The sequence below is a fragment of the Rhinatrema bivittatum genome, chromosome 7 (genome assembly GCF_901001135.1).
Source record: "Rhinatrema bivittatum chromosome 7, aRhiBiv1.1, whole genome shotgun sequence".
Lineage (NCBI taxonomy): Eukaryota > Metazoa > Chordata > Amphibia > Gymnophiona > Rhinatrematidae > Rhinatrema > Rhinatrema bivittatum.
In genome coordinates this window covers 78,955,311-78,979,117 of record NC_042621.1, presented here as the reverse complement: position 1 = coordinate 78,979,117, position 23,807 = coordinate 78,955,311, and the positions used below count along the sequence as shown (strand labels likewise).

Sequence of the window (23,807 nt, the reverse complement as noted above, 5' to 3'; positions counted from 1 at the left end):
GTAACAATGAGCAATTGATCACGATCCAAAAATTTTTACAAATTGTTATTCCCCCCCCCAACCCAGACAACAATAACACCCTACAGAAGATAATCATTCACACCACATTGGCACCACACATTTGCATCCATTCACATACCTATTGGGAGCAGCACACAAATACAGGCAAGTATGAATGGGCAGGATGGGATACCAATAGTTCAAAGCTTTATGTGCCGTTCTAAAGAACTTTATTCCAGTACAGGAAATAGCCTTTAAGAGTATGAAAAGCCTTGTGGGATACCAAGTCTCTTCTCCGAAATGATTCTAGTCGCACAGTATCTGCCATCAACTCCCACTGCTTAGACCGGAAGTGAATGGCTGAATGGCTGCTGTCATCCTTATCTCACCTGTCAATCAGTTTGATTGATCATATACCCATAGACTACTGATATTACATCTCTTGGTCCAATAAATGCTTTTACCTATGCCTTTGGGACAAACAGGACATAATACTGCAGGAGGGGCAGGAAGTTCCTTGCGGTTGCCATTCTCCTCACTAAAAAGACCATTCTGGTCAATTGGAAATCGGAAGAGGCTCCTTCTTTTAAGCAGTGGGAATTGATGGCAGATACTGCACGACTAGAATCATTTCAGAGAAGAGACTTGGCATCCCACAAGGCCTTTCATACTCTTAAAGGCTATTTCCTCTAACGGAATAAAGTTCTTTAGAACTGCACATAAAGCTTTGAAATATTGGTATCCCACCCTGCCCATCATACTCGCCTGTATTTGTGTTCCAAATCCTCATCGGAGTATCTAGAATCCTCGCCTGACTCTCTAGAATTCACTTCTGATCTTCACCTATGTCTGAGCATCTTGCATCTGAGTTCCAAGCCACCTCACGTCCTCGTCTCATCTGAGCTCCCAAGTACCAAGTGTCCTCGTCTCGTCTGAGTCTTCAAGTGCTTTCATCTCTTCCGAGCTTTCAAGTACCAAGCGTCTTTGTCTCATCTGAGCTCCCAAGTACCAAGCATCCTTGTCTCATCTGAGTCTTCAAGTGCCCTCGTCTCATCTGAGTCCCAGGCTTCTCATGTCTTCATTTCATCTGAGCCTCAGAGCTTACTTGCCTTCAAGCCGTCAGCCTAGTCCAAGGCTGAGGTCTCGTCTTGTTCCGAGCTCCAGTACCATCGCCTGTCCTCGACCTCTGTCCATCCTGCTGCATCTGCTGCTACCCAGTGGAAGGTCCGAAAGGGCTATGGAGTGGCTGGAGGGCTACCCCGGAGACCAGCATTGCGTTGTTGTGTCTCTACCGGTGAGTGCAGGTTCGGCAGAGGTTAAGGCGGTGGTCAGCCTGCTCCTCCCATGATTGGACACGTCTTGCCTGCCATGGTGCTTCCACGGAGCTTCTCTCTGCAGTCGCATCGTGGTCCATGGGCACACATCTCCCCAGAATCGCTCCCTAGCGCTCCGTCCCACAGATTCCAACACTTGCCTTGTTATGAATGATATAAATCAGCAACTGATTGTAACTCTAAGCCCTATTTCTTCCAATTGTCGTAACAGATATATGTGATATATATATATAGTGGAACATTTGACAGACTCCTGAAGTAAACCTAGACAGCTGCCAAAGAAAAATTCGGCCCATTGGGGTCCGGAATGCTTTGCTGGTCATGGGATGGTACCACGATTGGCCAAATTTACCCTGCATCCTGCTGAGTCCTGACATGGCAAGAACACTACCTACCATTCTCTGCCCGCCAGTGCTGCCCCTAGGCCCAAGGATTTCCCACCGCATGATGGCCTATGAAGGCCCCGTGGTGGGAAATCTTTTCAGAAGCGCTTCCTGATGATGTTATATGACTGGGTATTTAAACACCATCCTCGCTTTCCTTGATGCCTCTACAACAGGTCCCTCCTGCCTTGCAGTGCATGTTGCTCACTGTCCTACCTCATTGTTTCCTATCCTTGCCTGCTGTGCCTTGCCTCATTGTTCCCTTGCCCAGTCTTGCCTCATGGAAGACTTGCCCTGTCCTCTTTGCTTGTGTCTTTGTCCTGTCCATCTCTACCTGACTCTTGGTTCTGACTTCTGCTATGGATTTTGACTTCTCTTTTGGACTGCCACCTGTCCTGCCCTCTGCCTGGACCCAAAAACTGTTGCTCACTGCCTGCCCGACCTTGGCCTGGATACTGTTTGCTCATTGCCAGCCCTGACCTCTGCCCGATACTTTACTTCATCTGACTGCGCCTTACAGGACTCTCACCTAATTTCTGCCAGCCCCTGGAACCCAAAGGCTTAACCTGTGGGGAACGGAGCTGGTATAGATGAAGCCCTAGCTCCAGTCCTAGTAAGAGCGAGTCTACCAGCTCTTGGTGTGGGTCTAATAGATTCTCCTGCTAGGCTGCATCAACTACACCACAGCTCAAGGGCTCACATCCATGACAGGACCACACTACAAACAAAATTCAATGAACATATCACTGATTAAAACTTAACCAAAGTTGCCTTCTTGGCTCCCATGAACTGTGCATAATCTACCACAATTGAATCACCTTGCTTTGGAAGGAAAAAAACCATAGCCATGGAATATAGCTCAATGCCAGAAAGGTAAGGCGATTATCTACACCCTCCATCTTATGTCTCATTATGGGGATGCTGAAATGTTCTGACACCCAGAAGAAGTCCCTCAAGAGCCCTTCACATTCTCTCAATGCTGCTTGACCTATGAACAGGAAATCATCCAAATAGTGAACCATACACTGGCTTCCAGCTACTTGATTTGTAACCTAATTCAAAAAAGAACTAAACAACTCAAAGAGAGCACAAGATACAACACAACCCATTGGTAAGCATTGATCAAAATAAAATCTGTCATCAAACTCAAAACCCCAAAGAGGAAAACACTGAGGGTGCACCGGGAGCAAGCAAAATGCCAAATCAATATCAGCCTTGGCTATCAATACTCCTTTCTCTGCAATAGCTGTCTAACTGCACCACAGAATGGAATGATAAGTAATGACAAGACCCAGGGGACAAAATCATTTACAGAGCCTTCCACAGGATAAGATAGATTGGGAATCATATTAAATTTAACCTACTTTTTGGGGGGAATTATCATCAGTGGAGAGATCATCTTTCCATAAGGAGGTTCTACGAAAGGGTTTGAATTCTAACCAGGTACATCTCCTCCGACAGTTTCTTCACTACCATCTCCCAGTATTGGGATACTGAAAGCAAATTAGGAACTTGCTCATCCTCACCTGAGATGAAACACAGAATTTGGAAGCCCTCTGAAAACCCATCAAACAAAACTAAAGTAGCCTCTATGCTTGGATAACTGTCTAATCAAAGCTGCACAGCCACCACACTGACAGGTGTGGGAGCTCTACCAAACATTATATTATTGTGAAGCCCCAGAACCTGGCTTCTTGTGACCCTTGTTGGTTGGGTGATTGGCAGCACATAGTGAGGAGACCTGATTAAATTTAAACTCTATGAAACTGCAAACAGACATATTAAAATGCCAGCATATGTCTAGCATGCCCACTAGCATTACGAATGAGATAGCAGATGTAGCTGCTTTGCAAAAGGGGCCAGAAACGCACTGCCAAATCCTGGATGATTTATTGGTCATCTTGATTAACCACACTCCTACTTTCTGTGGATTCCATGACATAAAAATGTTCTCTTCCATTGTCTCAATAAAGCGCTCATTGTAATTAAGCCAGGCCCATCCCTCATAATCTTTATAAGCGGCCAATATTGTGTATGCATAAACCAATAGGAATCATACTGATTCAGATCATAATGTCCCACTATGCTCGCCAGGAGAAGAAAACATTTAGTCCAATTCAAAATGTTCTGTGCCACCTTCTTTTCTGCCCCTTGGACCTCATTCTTTTTTAACATATAGATTGTTGTAGGTTAATGAGACAAAGCCAACATGGATTTAGCTAAGGAAATCTTGCTTCAATAATTTTCTGGGTAATGTATGCAGATGAGCCTTCAGGTCCTCTTCTGCTGCAAGTGATGCGGGATCTCTGGAAGCTGTGACCCTTGGAGTCCTTTACCAGGGGCTGCTGGGTAAAGTATGCAGATGACTTTCCAATGGCAATTTGATAGAAATCATACATTATTTCATTTTGTTACTGTCTTCTCTGAGGGAAGGATATATATTGTCATCTTCTCTTGAGCAAGGCAGCCAGGGCCTGATCTATATACATAGAGATGGCCGACTGGCTGATTCTAGCCAAGGCCCCAAAAGATGAAAAATGCCAGGGCAGTAATGACCTTGACGTGTACAATTAAAGCAAGGCGTGGCCCCATTTGGTGGCAGGATCTAGATCCCCCTCTAACTGCTGGCATAGGTACAGTATGGTTTTCCTTATTGAACTTGAACCTGTGCATTACTTCCTCCTACAAGAGATCCACAAACTGTGTCCTTGTGTATATACCCTATCTAAAAAATGCCTCCTCCTCCTCTTGTTTCTTCCTCATCAGTCGCATAGACCTGAGTACCCATAGGGCCTACAGAGTCATCTTAGAAAGGGACTCTCCATTATTGACCTCCAACCCCTTATATGATACAGGAACATATGCACTGCCATTCCCCCTTTACAGCCCATAATGTCAGTGTATCCCTCGCCAATCTGTACCTAAAAATCCTCAGTTTAAACCAGTATGTCCTAAGTGGCAACCAGTATGGCCCTTTCGATCCCAGGAATGCTCTGTGCTACCCCTTCCTCCCTCTACCCAGTCTGTTATTGAAACCCTCCCCCATATAACCAGCACTTTCTCCAATGTCCCACTGTAGGTCCCAGTTAGTCCCTCTCACTTTCTGGCAAGTTCCTGTGTCCACTTACCCGGAGAAGCCAAGTCATCATATGCCAAGTTGCTAATGAAAGAAAAAGTTAGCAGGTGAATGTGTAAATGAGCAGTATCATATATGTGTATATATGTGCATGCATGTGCATAAATGTCCACATGCAGGTCACTTTTATAATACGTCATTAAGAGCTTTGTATAGCTCGCCCCTGACACGCCCTTTTTTGGCACATGTAAAGATGCACGAGTACATGCATATGTGAACCATTTTTAAAATGAGGCTTGCATGCACTCGGGTCACATACACAAGTATATTCCCTTTTTTGCTCAAGTATCCCTTTGAAATTTTACCTTTATAACGTTACATATTTATATATATAAAACTCTGTATCTATATGCATTCATAACCACATCAACTATATATATATATATACACACACACACCCACACACACACATATAACAGCTATAAGAGTTCCCTATATTTCACACAGTACTTACTATATCTTATGAATTTTAAAAGGTATCATTACTCATATGTAAGTATCCCTATAGGATACAATTTGATATCTTAAATGTCACAGTATGTTTAATAAACTACATTAATTGCTTGTTATTGCCTGCCTTTATATATAATGTTCGTCGTTTATGCCTTGTTAGCCAGCAAAGGTCATAATAACATGTATCTGGAGACACAGATCTCGGGGGCAACAGGCAACAAACAGCCCAATCTGTCATTCTTAGCACTTGAGAAATAGCTGTTGACCTTTTACTACAAAACTCCTTTCTATTTTAGTTGTTGTTGAAAATGCAAGAAAACTCTATTTTATTCAGCTTATTTTTTTTAACTAAAAGGATTTATGCTAAGTCTATCGAAACTGCAGAACCTAATTGCGTCCTTCAGATTTCCAATACCATCCTCTGACATTGAGAACTATTAGAATTATCCAGAGGGTGTACAGATTATTTTTCAGATAAGAATAGCAGCTTTGGGGTCTTTATACAGAGGATAAATATTTCTTTTCTAAGTGGAAATACTTCTGGTGTTTGGAAAAGTGTCATGTTTTATTCTAAGCCATATTTCAAACATTTTAAAAGCACCATTAAGCCATATATATTAAGGTATAAGTGCTCTCTTGGCCAGCTATTCTGAAAATGAAAAGGGCTAACAAGTTTTAAGAAGGCAAGTTCAAGAAGGTTTCAGGGATTCCATTAGCCATGTTTCGAAAGCATATTATAGTCTGGGCTAACCTCATCACTCTGTCAGGCAGGAAAATCAAGGTGGTTGTTAATGGTGCTTCTTCAATTCGTCGAAGTGCACGAGAGAGAGGAAAGTGCTATGCTACCAACTTCTTATGAATGGACTCACATCCCTTTTGCCAGCCATGCTGTAGTGGGTAGGTCAGTCTTGTTTTTCATAAAATAATTTAATAATAGTCTCTCATAAGCTCTCTACAGTACATAATTGCAGAAGTGCTGGTAAGTAGCACATTTGCAATTGTTTCATAGAAACATAGAAATGATGGCAGAAGACCACCAAATGGCCCATCTAGTCTGCCCAGCAAGCTATCACACTTTTCTTTTTTTTTCTCTCATACTTATCTGTTACTCTTGGCTCATAGTAACCTTTTTTTTAATTCTATTTCCCTTCCACCCCCGCCATTAATGTAGAGAGCAGTATTGGAACTGCATCTAGCTTAATTAGTGAAGGGTATTAACCACCACAATAAGCAAGCTACACCCATGCTTATCTGTTTATCCAGACTATATAATTCAGTCCTTGTTGGTTGTTGCCTGAATATAGATCCACGTTTCTTTATTCCTCCCTGCCGTTGAAGCAGACAGCTATGCTGGATATGTGTGAAGTGTCAGACTTTCTCCCCTGCCGATGAAACAGAAAGCTATGCTGGCTTTGCATTGAAAATGAAGTATCAGTCTTGCTCCCCTGTTGTTGAAGCAGAGAGCTATGCTGGATATGCGTGAAGTGTCAAACTTTCTCCCCTGCTGTTGAAGCAGAGAGCTATGCTGGATATGCGTGAAGTGTCAGACTTTTTCCCCTGCCGTTGAAGCAGAGAGCTATGCTTTATATGCATTGAAAGTGAAGTATCAGGCTTATTTGGTTTGGGGTAGTAACCGTAGTAACAAGCAAACTACTCCCCGCTTTTTTGTGAATGTGAATCCTTTTTTCCTCATTTCCTCATTGCCGCTGAAGCTTAGAGCAATGTTGGAGTCGCATTAACCGTGTGTATGTTTATTGAATAAGAGTATTATCACCAGGTAGTAGCCATCGTTCCCGTGAGCCACCCACTCTTCATTCACATCCTCTAGACTTTATGGATCCACAGTGTTTATCCCACGCCCCTTTGAAGTCCTTTACAGTTTTGGTCTTCACCACGTCCTCCGGAAGGTCATTCCAGGCATCCACCACCCTCTCCGTGAAGAAATACTTCCTGACACTGGTTCTGAGTCTTCCTCCCTGGAGTTTTAAATTGTGACCCCTGGTTCTGCTGATTTTTTTCCAACGGAAAAGGTTTGTCATTATCTTTGGATCATTAAAACCTTTCAAGTATCTGAAAGTCTGTATCATATCACCTCTGCTCCTCCTTTCCTCCAGGGTGTACATATTTAGATTTTTCAATCTCTTCTCATAAGTCATTCGATGAAGACCATCCACCTTTTTGGTCGCCCTTCTCTGGACCGCCTCCATTTTGTCTCTGTCTCTTCGGAGATACGGTCTCCAGAACTGAGCGCAGTACTCCAGGTGAGGCCTAACCAAGGACCTGTACAAGGGGATCATCACCTCTGGGTATAAATGAAGGATAGAATGATGGCAGGCAGTTGGTGAAGGCAAAACAGAGAAGAAAAATTACATTAAAGATCGGCAGAGTTTAGAGAGATCCCAGTCACTTGAAAGGATGTGTATATATAAGAAAGAAAGACATAAAGAAAGTAGACAAATAGCTCTAGTTATCTGGACAAATATATCTTGTTAGTATCGGTAAAAATTATATCCATAGTGACCTAAGTTATCTAGATATATGTGTAATAGCAGAATTTGGAGCTCACTTACGTATTGGATCATGCAAACATTAACATTGTGTAAAATATATCCTATTATATTTTGCTGTATTTGTTGTGTGTCATGTGATTGAGAAGAATTTTAAGGATACATTTGTATGAAAATGCTATATAAATGAGTGGGCCCGTGCCTCCGTGCCTGGAGCCCACAAATAACCTTGTGCCGCATGTGGCGGCCTGGTGGTGTACAATCCCCGGCGCGGTCCCCACTTTGTTCAGCTGCCCCAAGAGACGGTGGCATGACTGGGGAGGGGGGGGTGGAGCGTGCGAAGAGCAGTCAAGGGGTAGTGATGCCACAGCCCCTTTAAAGGGCCGCGATGGAGACGCATATGGCCTCTTCCTTCCCTCCTAGCATTTGTGACCTCCTTTTCATTCCGGGGTCGGGTCTTCTGATTTCATGCCGTCTGGCACCTTCGGGGGAGACAGTGCGTCTCTCCCGATTGGTCCTCACCGATGCTGCCTCCCCTCCCTCTTTTGTTTGGTGTTGGTCGGCGGGCTTGGGAGCAGGTCAGTTGAAGGGCCAGAGGCTGAGTCGGGGTGATTCTGCTCTTTGGTTGCCACGATGTGCCTGCCGAAGGAGATTGGGGGGGTGGGGTTGGAGGGGAGCCGGGGATTCCAGGATCGGGCCTTGAGATTTTGCACCATCTGGTGCCTTCGGGGGCGGCGGTGCCTCTCTCCTGGTAGCTCCTCAGCGATGCTGCCTCCCCTCCCCCCCTTCTGTTTGGTGTTGGTCGGCGGGGTTGGGCCGGGTGAGTTGAGGGACCGGAGAGGCTGCATTGGGACAATTCTGCTCTTCTGCTGCCATGATACGCCTGCTGACAGGGATGGGGGTCAGGGTCTTCAGGGTGTCTTGAGTCAGGCGTTCGGGTTGGGGGGAGCACGGGGATTTCGGCGACCTCTGCAGCCTTTGTGGTTGCCATGCCAGTGGCTATGCCATTTTTTTTTTCCATCGTAAGTGGTACATTGCAGGCGGAAACGGATTTGGGAGGCCTTTGCCATGTTTGCTGGTCGATCCTTCCCCTCCCTTCTCGCACCGTTGTGTGCTTTGAGTGACCTAGCATTGTTTATCCCCGATGTGGGTGTGGTTCATGCCTTGGGCGTAGAAGGTCCTGGGTCCATGCCCAACACGTGCCCATTGTCTTGCACAGTTCTGGGCTCAGTAGTGGTTGCCTCAAGTCTCTGTAGGGGGAGGGGAGTGGTGGATCGGGTGCGGTTTAGGCTTTGTCTGTTTTTGGCAAGTTCAGATTTTGGCAGCAAGGGTTCTGTTTTTGGGGTTCAGGCGCTGGCCTGGTGCTTGCGGCCTCGGCTGGGGCCTCGGGTTGATCAAATCTCCGTCTGATCCAGGTGGCCACTGCATTCCAGCTTTACCAACAACTGGCATGGGGGGTAACGCAGCATGCGTGTCTTCTTTCTTCTTTTCACATTTGGGTTACACACTGTTTCATCTCTGCTTGCGTTGCGATGTATATGAGGAAAATAATCCTTGCTATAGTTACACATTAGGTTCTATTTTAGGAATTACCACCCAGGAAAGAGATCTAGGCGGCATAGTGGATAATACATTGAAAATGTTGGCCCAGTGCACTGGGGTAATCAAAAAAGCAAACAGAACATTAGGAATTATTAGGAAGGGAATGGAAAATTCTGGTCACCACATCTTAAAAAAAAAAAAAAAAAAAAGGATATAGTTGCGTGGGAGACAGCGCAGAGAAGGCCGACCAAAATAATATGGGGCATGGAACGGCTGCCCCATGAGGAAAGGCTAAAGAAGTTAGGGTTGTTCAGTCCGGAGAGGAGATGACTGAGGGCATATGGTGGAAGTCTGCAAAATCATGACAAGACTTTGATAAGTGAACATGAACTGCTTATTTACTCTTTAAGATAATAGAAGGACTGGGGGACTCTCCATGAAGTTAGCAAGTAGCTCATTATTCTTTTTCGCTCAGCGCATAGTTAAACTCTGGAATTCATTGCCAGGGGATGTAGTTTCAGCAGTTAGTGTTTCTAATGTTTGTGTACTTGCCAGGCACACGTGACTTGGAATGGCCTCTGTTGGAAACAGGATACCGGGCTTGATGGACCCGTGGTCTGACATAGTATGGCATTTCTTATGTTCTTAGATTTTTATGTTGCATTAGCCATCCCATAAGTTTTCTTCCAAGACATAGTAATAGGTTAGTGAAAGCGGAGAAGGGCCAAGGATTACATTCGACTCAAGTGTTTACAGCACTGCCTTCTTTACTCCAAGGGCTGAGGGTTTGATCTTGCCTTGGAGGAATAGGGTGAGAGACAAAAAAGTTGATACTAGGCAAGCTTTTAAAGAACTGCATGTTCGGTTGAGCCACGTCTCTCTTAAGGTAGTAGCCTAGGGCAGTTATTCGATCAGTGGGAGATAAACATCGCTCTGCCATACATGGTTTTTATTTATTGCTGTACTGAATTTTAGTAAGGGGTCCTTTGATCTCATAGAGGCCATTATTCTGGCTGTTTCACACTGGCAGCGGATTCTGAGTTGGTTTGTTGCCTTGCAGGTGCAGCGGTAGACATTCAAATGCCATACTGGTTGTAAGTGTGCACAACAAATTAACGGAGCGGAGTCACAGCCTAGTGGTCGGAGCAATGGGTCCCAAACCAGGGAAGCCTATCACCCAAGAGAAGGGATCTCCCTCACAGGGTTGGTCATGGCAAAATGCGAACGCACACGGGCCTCATCACTTCATTAGGACAGCACGATTCAGGAGCAACATCACTGGCATTTGGGTATCCCGGCTGACTTCAATTGGGTTACCTCTGTGATAGCAACCGGCACCTTTCAGTGGGGATCTTGGACGAGTTTGCCTGGGGGCATGGGCTACCATATCTGCCTTGGACACAAGGGGGAGTTTTAGTTTAGTTTAGTTTATTAGAATTTCTATACCGTTACATCAGACATGCCTTCACAACAGTTTACAAGTTAAAAACACAAGAAATACATTGTTTTGTTAAGATAGTAATGGCTAAAAACTACATAAAAGAGGAAAATTAAATAAATTAGCTGTTAGAGTAAAAGATAAAATCAAATAAAAAATACATCTAAAACAAAATATCAAATTGCAGAAATATGAATAGCAGTAATGGGGCAATAAACTTAATTACTATAAACATAAAATAAGAATAAAAACAGAATACATAGATGTTAAGCACATAATATATTCTGGTGTTTTGCAGCTTTTATCTAAAGATTCGTACTCTGTAAAGATGTTTCATGCTCTGCAAAAGCACACTTGAATAACCAAGTTTTCAATTCAGATTTAAATTGCTTTTTTTTCTGCTGACAGTCTCAAGTGCGTTGGTAGTGAGTTCCAGACTTTTGTTCCCGCAATAGATATGACACGATCTCTTTCATGGCTGAGTCTTGCTGATTTAATTGTAGGCACTGATAAAAGCCCCTTATTGGCGGACCTCAGGTCTCTCTGCGGTACATGGAGGCGCATAGATGTGTTAAGCCATTCAGTTTGTTCTCCATATATAACATTATGAACTAAACAGGCAATTTTATATTGGATACGATAATGAATTGGAAGCCAATGTAATTTGATCAGGGTAGGGGTAATGTGATCACATTTTCGTTGGCCTGTCAGAACTTGCGCAGCAGCATTCTGCAAGACCTGAAGAGACCGAATACTGGAAGCAGGTAAACCAAGGAGCAAAGAGTTGCAATAATCTATATTTGTGAAAATGAGCTTGCAGGACAGACCTGAAGTCTTCATGCTCAAGAAAAGGTTTTAACTTTCGTAAACTTAACAGGTACCTGCAGCAGAGGAGCCAGGAAATGAAGTCCCGCTCCACTTACGTGGATCAGTTGCTGACTACCAGAGACCTCATAAGAGGGTCGTTAGCCAGCACTAGCTGGTCAGCCACACCTGGGCCAGAAACATAGATGGGCGAAGGAGTAACTTGAATGTTTTCTTATCCCTCGCATTATTTCACATAGTGGCAGCTCTAGTTCTTTGGAAATCTAGGCTGCAGAATAAGCGAATAATATTTGCATGTGACAATCAAGTGGGCGCCCTCGTGCTCAATTGTCAATATGTCAAGCAAGTCCGTGCATATCAGAATAGCTCTCAGAGGTGGTACTCGCCAGCCTACGCAGTAATACCATTAGAGCGCGAAATGTATTGGGGGCCAAGTGGATTAATTTGGTAAACAGGTTCCCACAGAAGATGAGGCAGGAACCGGGGCCCGGATCACCCATGGGGGTTTGGTCGCAGACTAACAAAAACCTTATATATCGTTCCTTGAACGGTAGGATATGGTCAGCTTACTGTAGGAGCCAGATGATGTCCACCCCCCCCCCCCCCACACACACACACACACACACTTTTTTCTTTCCAGAGGCAAGGTAAGGAGCTCGGGTCTTGTTGCTGTCTTACCTGGTTATTACGGCTGGCAGCGGAGGTGTAGTTAGCTGGTCGGTGGCAACCGCGTTACCATTCCAGATACCAGCCACAGTGCCAGATGATTGGAGGATAAGCACAAAACCCAAAAACTGAAGAACTGTATGGAAAATCTGATAAACAAATGAAAAGAACCACAAAAATTTGGAAATTTCTTAGAATAGTATATAAAAAGTGGGAAAAACCTCATATATGCAGGTGCTATTTTTATGCCGTTTCTTGAACAGAACCGCACACACTTATTTAAGGTGACTACATACAACAATGTGTGTCACCGAAGTGATTATGCAACCTTTAATATGATCGTTGGGTTCCATACTTTTTTTTAAAATTACTTTATATACTACATACTGCCACAACTTATTTGAGTGGATAAAGCACCGCAGCTTTTTGAGACAAGAGCACTTCTTTGTTTTGTTCTAGAGCGCATTAAGTTGTGGCAGTATGCGGTATATAAAGTAATTTAAAAAAAAGTGTGGAACCCAATGATTATATTGGAGGATAAGAACAGCACTTTGGATAACGAATGGTACTATTCAAAGGTTCGGTGCTGGGCTCCTGGCAGGACTGGCCTCCTGTTCAGAGTATGTAGATGAGGGGATCCCACCAAGTCCTTCTGGTCAAGGAGGTGGTTTCGTTGGTCGGTCGAAAAAGTTGGGGATTAAAACAGTTGACAATCACAGTGATCAGTGGGGAACTTATGAGTGCTCTCAGCATTCATCTGCACTTTTAATTCTGAAAATAACCTCCTTTTTACCTTCCAGCTGGTCCTTTGGAGCCTTATGCTCAAACGAGTTGGCCACCTCCAACAAAAACGACCCAGATTCCTGCCGTATACTTTTCCAAGATGCAATACTTGTGCCCTTGCCCTCCATATAAATATAAGCTTGTGTTAAGGCAATGCGTTGACCCTTCTGCAGCGATTTGATGGCTGAGCTGCATGACATCTTAGATTTGGGGTCTCCGACCTTGGTGTATTATAAAGAAAGCAGCTAATTAGGATCAAGAATGACATGCCCGAGTCATCTGCTTGGTTACTGCATAATTAATTTTGTGGTCCGATATGATTCCCCATCCATTGTGAACGATTCAAGACTGTAGTGGAAGGAAGCATAAGACCAATTGTCAGATCGGATTAAGGACCCAAGCCAGGTGGTCACTGGATAAGGCACGAATGGGTGGGTCCAATGCTAGGATTTACGTAGGGCGGGCATATTTTGGCCATCGGCTACAATATTCGATAGAACCCTCCAGAAGGTTTAGGAGGGATCATTGTTGGGGATCGATGACAGCCGCAGTTATGTTGGTGGGGGTGCATGAGGCAAGGGCACACCCTATCTCAAAGCCTGTGGTGGTTACCCGGACCGGTAGGGGAATTTTGGGCATGGTGACGCCACGACCCCTTTACAGGGCTACGATGGAGATGCATTCGGCATCTTCCTTCCCTCCTAGCGTTTCCAACCCACCTTCTTGCTTTGTTAAAACGGGAAATGTCTCTTGATTAGTGTTAGAATGTTTTATGTTAATCAATTGTATAGCATTTTTAATATCTGGTCAATCCTTAATACGACTTCTCATATATGAGTTAGCACACAATGTTAGACACATGACATGTTTACTGTTATAGTATGCATATGTAGCAGATAACAGCACCTGTTAGTCGCATGATGGTGAAATATGTAAATGTAAGGATTAATGTCAAAGTTCAAGGGGGAGGTAATTACCTAGGCCGGCAGGGGCATTTCGGACATGGTGTAGCCATGCATCATGGTCCAGGGTCAGCGGTGGACTGGCACCTCAAACGTCGCAGGGCAGAGCGTTCCATATGCCAGAGGTCAGGGGCCCCCTTGCTTGGGGACAAGGCGGGGGACCCAGGTTGGATGCTGCCTTGCTTGGTTATCACGGCAGGAAGCGAAGGTGACGATGTAGCCTGGTATTGTATGCTGCCTTGCTTAGTTATCACAGCAGCCGGCGGAGATGGTAGTGTAGCCTGGTCTTGGCAGCTGCCATACTGGCCCGGGCACCAGCCTTTGTCCGGGGATGTATATATATATATATAACATTAATAAAGCTGCAGCCTTTTCCATTCCATATCTGTGTCTGTCGTTATTCCATGGTATCAGAGAGGGGGACGTGGGAGTGGTACAAGTGCAGGCAATGGGTGGGGACGCAGACGGGATGACACTACAGTCGCGGCTGCTAGAGTTAAAATGTATCATATAATATTTTGAGGAAATCTAGCAGTATTTCTGTCTATAATGTACACATTGGATAATAATGAATGTGCACTAAATTAATAAGATTTTAAAACAAATGCCTTTCACTCACCTCATTATGGATTTTTTCAGTGTGCTGTACCACTGTATTTTCCAGTGACTTCAGATTTATATTTCCTGAGTCAGGCTTATGTTCTGAGTTCTGAAGAGCAAGAAGGCACTGGGCAAAGATATATTCTAGTGTGCCTGTTGAACACTGCCAAATGAAAACAGGAATTAACAACCAAAACCCCACAACCACGCCAATATCATTTAAGGCAATGACATCGTGATCCAAATAAGCTTTTTTGCTTTAATTTTTAACAAATAAATATATGTATAATTTAAAACAAAAAAATAAGAAAACATATATATTATTAGTTATGGGAAAGAACCTATAAAAAAATTTAAAATTGCAGAGTTATTTTAAAAAACTATAAGGCTGCAAATGTTCTCCAACTTATCAAATCTTGATTTAAAAAAAACAAAACAAAAAACCTTCCATTTCTACACTACAAAGGAGATCTATCGAAAAAGAATATGAAGTCTGTATGGTGCAGATTTGGCTGTTGTGAATTCATTTTACTTTCAACAGGGTCACTTCTCTTGCTCATACACTTGGCTAACATATAATAAAAGAATACATTCATATTCTAATTTTTGCAGTTAAACATTTATAAACATTAGCTGAATCCCTGGAAATAACTTTAAATAAGGACCTCCTGGTAGCCTATTATTTGTATAAAATTTCCATCCTATACAAGGCAGGGTCACAAGGATTTGTACAAACAAAGTGCAGGCTTCCAAAGCGGAAGTTCTTCAAATTGTGAAAGCAAATGTGCAGTTTACTGTTGGAAAAAGTCAGCGGTTCAAGTTGTTGGGTCAAGACGTTCATTTTTTTAGCCAAGCTAAAATAAAGAACAAAAGTGTTTCACTTCATTCAAGTCCTGTTTTCTCACAGCTCTTTTAAAACAGAATAGTATAGCATGTACTGAAAATGCTAAGCATACATTCACGAGTCCTGCATCAAATCAAACATAAATCAGCTCCTTGCACATGAAACATTTTTAAGTAATATACTTAATCACTTGAAAATAGTTAATACTAATGTACTTCAACTAGATTTGCCATTCTTACGATTATAATTAGGATATTAAGGAAACTGTTGAAGCCATTCCTGAATATGTGCAAAACAATATACACAAGTATACGTGATAAAAAAATCAAAATATATATATATATACACATATATACATACACACACACACACACACACACTTTTTACAATTCCAATACCGTTATAAGAACATAAGATATGCCACACTAGATCAGACCAAGGTCTATCGAGCCCAGCATTCTGTCTCTGAATGTGACCAGTACGGGTCACAAGTACCCAGCAAATCCCAAAGAGTAGATTTATTTCTTGTTCCTCTCGCCCAGAGATAGTGATGGCTTTCCCAAAGTCTACCTGGCTAATAATTGTTTGTGGACTCTTCCTCCAGGAACTTGCTTAACTCTCTTTTAAACTCTGCTATGCCAGTTGCCTTGACAATGTCCTCTGGCAACAGATTCCACAGCTTGATTGTGCGTTGAGTGAAAAAATACTTTCTACAATTTGTTTTCAATTTGCTGGTTATTATTTAATAGAGTATCCCCTTGCTTTAGTATTATTTGAGAAGATAAATAATAATCCTTTATTTACGTATTCAACCCCACTCATGATTTTTAACATATTTGGCTTCTAGCCAGCACTCCCGAAAGCAGGGGCCCTGAATAGGCCACACTCAGACCCGCTCTAGCTGCCGCCTTGAAGGCTGCACGATGCAACAAGGCCAGCCCTATATGAACCTCTCCACCTCAGCGCGGAGTTTCCTCTCTGTCTTTGGCTATTTTTTCTTATGCTCTTACTTGTGTAACCTTGTCCTTGCTCCTGGACCCTTGCCAGTATAGCTTTGCCCTTGTCTGTGTCTAATCCTGATCTCTTAGGCCTAGCCTGCCTGCCCTGTTTTTGTCTTGTCTCTTGTTTGTGCTCATCTGTCTGCATGTATTCTGTGTCTTGTTCAGTCATGTCTAGGCTCTCCTGTGATCCTCCTTGTCTGTATGTTACTTTGCCTTGCGCTCCTCTCCTGTTACCTGTGGAATTCCCAGTAGTCGCTCTGCTTTCTGTGGGCCTCCCAGTAGCTTTTCTGCTCCCTATAGACCTCCCATTGGTCCTTTTGCTTCCTGCGGGCCTCTCTGTAGCCTCCCATTGGCCCTCGTGTCTGCGTCTTCCCTGCCTTGCCCTTGTCTTAGCCTGCCCTATGCTTGTCTATCCCTCCCTGTCTCGCTGATGCACTCTCTGTTCCCAAGGGTACCCTGTTCTTGACCTACTGCACAGCTCTCCAGAAGACCTGCCAGTCACCAGAACCTGCAGGCCCAACTCAAGGTGGAGGTGGCTGGTCAGGCAGAAGACCTACGACTGTCCTGCCTGCTCCTGACGCCTGCTTGGGAGCATTCCCAAAACGACCTCCACAGCCGTGACATGATTTTATAAACTTCTACCAATTGTCCATTCTCAGTTGTCTCTTTTACAAGCTCTTTTGCTCCCACTACCTTTGTTGGGAGGTTTATGATTTGTTTTTCCATCGCAAATTGTCTGTTGATGTCATAAGAAAACACTTGGGTTTAATAAACATTTTCCTGTAGGCACAAAATGGTGAAAGTTTTTGAATAATTCCCAATGAATTTATACTGTGCCTTTTTGCATTGAAGTGAAAGATTAAAAAAATGAATGATTTTTCATTAGTAAGTTAAACAAATAAAACCAGAAAAAGAACAGATAAGATACATTCATGGTGTACACTAAAAACTATGGGGTAGATTTTAAAAAGTGTGCGCACAGATCCCGGCACGTACACATGGGCAATCAAATTTTATAACATGCATGCGCCGGCGTGCGCATATTATAAAATCTGTGGTCCGTGCGGGCAACACATGCAGTGGGGGGAATTTTACCAAATTACGCGCAGTGATGCAATCGGGCCTTCCCCAGTTCCCTCTCAGTCCACTCTAATTAAGGAATGGACTGGGAGGGAGTTTCCCTACTCCCCCCCTATCTAACCTTCCTACTCTTTCCTCTCGCCACCCTGACCCCTACCCCGGCAAAATAATTTTTGTTAATTTTTTACTTACTGCTCCATTGGAGCAGAAGCAACTTGTGCGCGCCAGCCGACTGCTGGCGTGTGCTTCCCTGGGACAAGGGCTAATGGCCACTGTCCCGGCCTGCCTTCATCCCGCCCTGCCCAGATCACGCCCCCTGGCCTGCCCCTTTTCAGGGCCTGGCAATTGTGCACGTATCCGCACTTACGCGCATGAACGAGCCCTTTTTAAAATGCGCACGGCGCGCATAGGGCCCGGCCAAGCACATGTGCCTATATTTGCACGCGTAGCCCTCTTAAAATCCCCCCTAACATATTTACAATTATTTTTAAACATTTCTTTGAAAATAGTTCAAAGAATTGCATATTTAAGAGGAGAAAATAATTCATTAAATCTAAGTATATGTAAAGCTTTCGCACAAAGAAAGGGCGGAGTAGCCAGCACACACAGATAGGTAAATAACAACAAAATAATGTGTGGCAAAGAGTTATGCTGAGCTTTAACATGTCTTGGAGATCATGTTGTATTTTTACAGTAGTAAGGCATGGTGTGAAAGTTTAGACAAACCATGGAAAGCAATGTCATTTGCTTACACTCAAAGATTTCAGGCATTGAAAAATCCAATGACATTGTAAAGTGGAGTCTTGCTTTCATAAATTCTGTATTTCACTTATTACTAATACGGTAACAGAGTTTAGAGGAAATGTTTTCTGCTTACCTCTGCCACCCTATGGGTTGAGCTAAACCGAGGCTGTAAACCAGATAGGACACAGTGCTGATGGGTCATATTGAGATCATCTGAGGAAAGATTTCAAAACAGAAAGCTTAATTCATACCCTGAGTCATATTAAAATAAATCTTAATCTCATCAGGTTGGAAAGCATTGGCTTGATTGCCAACCCCTGCAGGATATACAATTATAGTTCAGGTTTATGCTACAGATCCTGCGTTCAAGAGGGTTTCCATTAAGCTGTGACACATTTTTCTAGAAAGTTAACACCCTGTGTTTAGGGTACACTTTTCAAACTCTGAAACTGAACATCTTTAATATGTAATTAGCATACAAAGCTGAATTTCACTAGTCTCTGATAGATCTGTTATCTTTAACATAGGGAAGCAAGACGACAGCTCACTACTCCTGGGCCCCCCCCATTCCCTGTACATAATACGCATACAACTTTTTGGCTTAAAAACAAGGCCGCAGTTTATTAACAAACATAATCCGAGCCCGCAACTTGTTAATACAATCCTCCAAAAATTAACATCCCCCCCCCCTCCAATCCTTCATTGCGCTCCTCTTCGCTTACCACCGCGTCCCAATGGTAAGCCTACTTCAAACCCCCCCCCCCCCCCCAGCGAGGGTAAGTGTGCGGCCTGAGCATCGCCCCCCCCCCCCCCCCTTGCTCTTTAGGCCTTCCCGTGTAGCAGCCCCAAACTACACAGGCATTTTTCCCCCCCCCCCTCCAAATGTCCATTACAAATGAATACAAAACATTCCAACTTAGGGCTCGGGTTTTCCGCCCCCAAAACTGCGACAATCATTCTCAAAACATAATTTTTTCCACATCGTCTTTAAAGGGCGGGAGGGAGGGAGGGAAGCAGAATTCTGCTGCTTGCTTCGTTGTGGATGCCCAACTGTTAATGTTTCCCTACCGTGCCCTGGTATCAAACCCCCCTAGCCAATGGGATCTGACAGGACAGGGAAATTTTCATAAAATGAGCAAAATAGTTAGGAAAAAACTGAAAGGTGCAGCTGCAAAGGTTAAAAGTGTTCAACAGGCATGGACATTGTTTGTTTAAAAATACAATCCTAGAGGCGCAGTCAATATGTATTCCACACATTAAGAAAGGTGGAAGGAAGGCAAAACGATTATTGGCATGGTTAAAAGGGGAGGTGAAAGAGGCTATTTTAGCCAAAAAAAAACATCCTTCAAAAACTGGAAGAAAGATCCATCTGAAGAAAATAGGATAAAACATAAGCATTGTCAAGTTAAGTGTAAAACATTGATAAGACAGGTGAAGAGAGAATTTGAAATGAAGTTGGCCATAGAGGCAAAAACTCATAATAAAAACTTTTTAAAATATATCCGAAGCAAGAAAGCTGTGAGGGAGTCAGTTGGACTATTAGATGACCAAGGGGTTAAAGGGGCTCTTAAGGAAAATAAGGCCACTGCAGAAGACTAACTGAATTCTTTGCTTCCGTGTTTACTAATGAGGATGTTGGGGAGATACCAGTTCCGGAGATGGTTTTCAGGGGTGATGAGTCAGACGAACTGAACGAAATCACTGTGAACCCGGAAGATGTAGTAGGCCAGATTGACAAACTAAAGAGTAGCAAATCACCTAGACCGGATGATATGCATCCTAGGGTACTGAAGGAACTCAAATATGAAATTTCTGATCTATTAGTTAAAATTTGTTATCAATCATTAAAATCATCCATTGTACCTGAAGACTGGAGGGTGGCCAATGTAACCCCAATATTTAAAAAAGGCTCAAGAGGTGATCCGGGTAATTATAGACCAGTGAACCTGATTTCAGTGCCGGGAAAAATAGTGGAAACTATTCTCAAGATCAAAATCGTACAGCATATAGAAAGACATGATTTAAAGGAACACAGTCAACATGGATTTACCCAAGGGAAGTCTTGCCTAACAAATCTGCTTCATTTTTTTGAAGGGGTTAATAAACATGTGGATAAAGGTGAACCGATAGATGTAGTGTATTTGGATTTTCAGAAGGCGTTTGACAAAGTCCCTCATGAGAGGCTTCTAAGAAAACTAAAAAGTCATGGGATAGGAGGCGATGTCCTTTCTTGGATTACAAACTGGTTAAAAGACAGGAAACAGAGAGTAGGATTAAATGGTCAATTTTCTCAGTGGAAAAGGGTAAACAGTGGAGTGCCTCAAGGATCTGTACTTGGACCGGTGCTTTTCAATATATATATATAAATGATCTGGAAAGGAATACGACAAGTGAGGTAATCAAATTTGCGGATGATATAAAATTATTCAGAGAAGTTAAATCACAAGTGGATTGTGATACATTACAGGAGGACCTTGCAAGACTGGAAGATTGGGCATCCAAATAGCAGATAAAATTTCATGTGGATAAGTGCAAAGTGTTGCATATAGGGAAAAATAACCCTTGCTGTAGTTACACAATGTTAGGTTCCATATTAGGAGCTACCACCCAAGAAAAAGATCTAGGCATCATAGTGGATAATACTTTAAAATTGTCGGCTCAGTGTGCTGCAGCAGTCAAAAAAGCAAACAGAATGTTAGGAATTATTTGGAAGGGAATGGTTATTAAAACGTAAAAATGTCATAATGCCTCTGTATCGCTCCATGGTGAGACCACACCTTGAATACTGTGTATAATTCTGGTCGCCGCATCTCAAAAAAGATATAGTTGCGATGGAGAAGGTACAGAGAAGGGCAACCAAAATGATAAAGGGGATGGAACAGCTCCCCTATGAGGAAAGGCTGAAGAGGTTAGGGCTGTTCAGCTTGGAGAAGAGGCGGCTGAGGGGGGGATATGATAGAGGTCTTTAAGATCATGAGAGGTCTTGAAAGAGTAGATGTGAATCATTTATTTATACTTTCAAATAATAGAAGGAATAGGGGGCATTCCATGAAGTTAGCAGGTAGCACATTTAAGACTAATTGGAGAAAATTATTTTTCACTCAACACACAATAAAGCTCTGGAATTTGTTGCCAGAGGATGTGGTTAGTCTAGTTAAGCTGGGTTCAAAAAATGTTTGGATAAGTTCTTGGAGGAGAAGTCCATTAACAGCTATTAATCAAGTTACTTAGGGAATAGCCACTGTTATTAATTGCATCAGTAGCATGGGTCTTCTTAGTGTTTGAGTAATTGTCAGGTTCTTGTGGCCTGGTTTGGCCTCTGTTGGAAACAGGATGCTGGGCTTGATGGACCCTTGGTCTGACCCAGCATGGCAATTTTTTATGTTCTTATGTACAATTATGTTCATAAAGTTATATTTTACATAGATCAAATGGAGAAGTGCTTAATAAACAAGTTTTCTTTTTTTCAAGATTTTTTAATAGCTGTACAGAAAAAGCAAGAACATTTCATGACAGTAAAAAAAAAAAGCACTCAGCAACATCATCTTAAATACATCTAAGTAAGCTTAGTAGAACTTATCCAGGTATATAAAGCGGCATACTGGAGGAGTCTGAACTGGCCAAGTTTGTCGGTTATTTCTGGAAGTTCGTAACACCCCCATCTGGTTGAAATTTAAATAGGGGTGGTTGTTTTTATTGTGTTTTTTTCTGGAATGGGTTTGAGGATGTTATGAACAGTAATGGAGATCTACTTTCTGCTAGATTACACTTTTTACAACTTCAGGGTTTTTCTTTTTGTTTTTTTTTTTAATTGAAGCGGGTCTGATTCCACAGGGACAAGAGTCAGGAGATATTGGCTCACTGATTGGGACTTGAATTTTTTGCATTTCATTTAGTCCATTGCTGATTCAAGCAGGATATCTCTATCAATTTAGACTGCAGAAATCTATTGTTTACTTCCTACTTTATTTGCTGGGAAACACCACATTTGATGTTTGGGGTGCCGGGTGGAGTGTTAAGCTTTTTATGCACAATTGTTTTATTATCTGCTATTATGGAGTGGAAGTGCTGGGCTGAGTGGAAAGTCCACATGCACCACAGCCGGGAGATAAACACGTATCTCAGGCCAGGGAATGCCATACGGATTTTAAAAAGCATGTGAGTACGTGCATATCTCCCGGTATGCACACAAATCAAAAACGTTAAAAAAGGGGCATGGGCGTGGTTCGGGTGGCACATAGGCATTCTGGGGAATTTCTTTGAAATGTGTGCATAAATAACCGTGGATGGTGTGTAAGTATTACAATAAAAAAAACTAGATGAATCAGTGGGGTTTTAAGGGTCGTGGTTAAAAGGTAAAAAGGAGGCTAAATAACAGGGGGGGGGGGGGGGGGGGGAGTAGGAAATCCAATCCATTAACTGGGTAAACTAGGAGTGAACTGAGAAAAAGTGTTATTGCTTTGCTGTGCGTCTCTAATAAAATTCCCCCCCCCCACTTACACGGTAGAGCCAGCATTTGCACGCACATGCGTGCATCCATATAAAATTGTGTGGAGATGTACGCGCAGACAGCCAATTGTATATCACATGCACATATATTATAAAATGGCCGCGTCTATGGCACGAGCTGGAATACGTGCATATATGTATGCCCACGTGACTGTTTGAAAGCTACCATCCCCATCCCCAAATGCACCAGTTCCTCCCCAGCATTGTCTGAAATCCTATCTAGGTGATGTGTGAGGTCAGCCATCTTCGCACCAGGCAGGCAACTTACCAGGTAGTCCTCATATTAACCAGCCATCCAGCTGTCTACATTTCTAATAATAGAATCACCAACTATGATGGCCAACCTAACCTTTCCTTCTTGGGCAGTAGACCTGGGAGATTCATCCTCGGTGCATGAGGACAACACATCCCCGAGAGAACAGGTTATTGCTACAGGATCACTTCCTGCTACACCAGGGTGATGTTTCTCGACCAGCAGACCTTCCTCCTCCAAGGTAGCACCAGGACTGCCAGACTGGAGTTGGGACATGTGTAAATTGTTTTGAAAATTACCTCTATATAGACTTAGAGATGGAAGAAATTACCCCTCTCTTGGATGGGATGGACTAATTTAATTAAAATGGTGACTCTTCCCATGTTTCTTTGTTTTTTATTTTTTTTATTTGCCTTGTAATGTTCTTACTTCTGTTTATATTTATCTTAGAAATACTATTCTAGTTTTCTCTGTGATGATAAGGTCCTAAAGGTTAAGAATTCTAAACTTCTCAAAAACACTTAGAAAAGTGGAATGAAACTGCCAGATTTTCAGTTAAATTTATGGACCGCAAGGTTAGTGTGTTTACCATAGTGGATGGTGTGTGCTGCGAGGCTGCTCGCGGGCTTAGCTGTGAACAGCCTCTTGCCTCTGCTTCCAGACCGCCCCGACTCTGTCTCTTGCAGCCTGGAGGCCGCCACCTGTGATCCCCGATGCAGCCCAGGCCACCGCTATCCTCTCTCCATG

At 43.1% G+C, this 23,807-nt stretch overlaps 1 protein-coding gene across 2 annotated transcripts in view; it reads right to left on the bottom strand.

The window, feature by feature from the left end:
- FTO (FTO alpha-ketoglutarate dependent dioxygenase) overlaps positions 1 to 23,807 on the bottom strand; it is an 877,495-nt gene that overhangs the window by 667,912 nt on the left and 185,776 nt on the right. For both annotated transcript variants that reach the window (XM_029608566.1, XM_029608567.1), the window contains exons 5-6: positions 18,432 to 18,511; positions 14,649 to 14,792 (exon numbers count right to left, since the gene is read on the bottom strand). In XM_029608566.1, the coding sequence (XP_029464426.1) occupies positions 14,649 to 14,792; positions 18,432 to 18,511 (224 nt within the window). The remainder of the gene's footprint in view (positions 1 to 14,648; positions 14,793 to 18,431; positions 18,512 to 23,807) is intronic.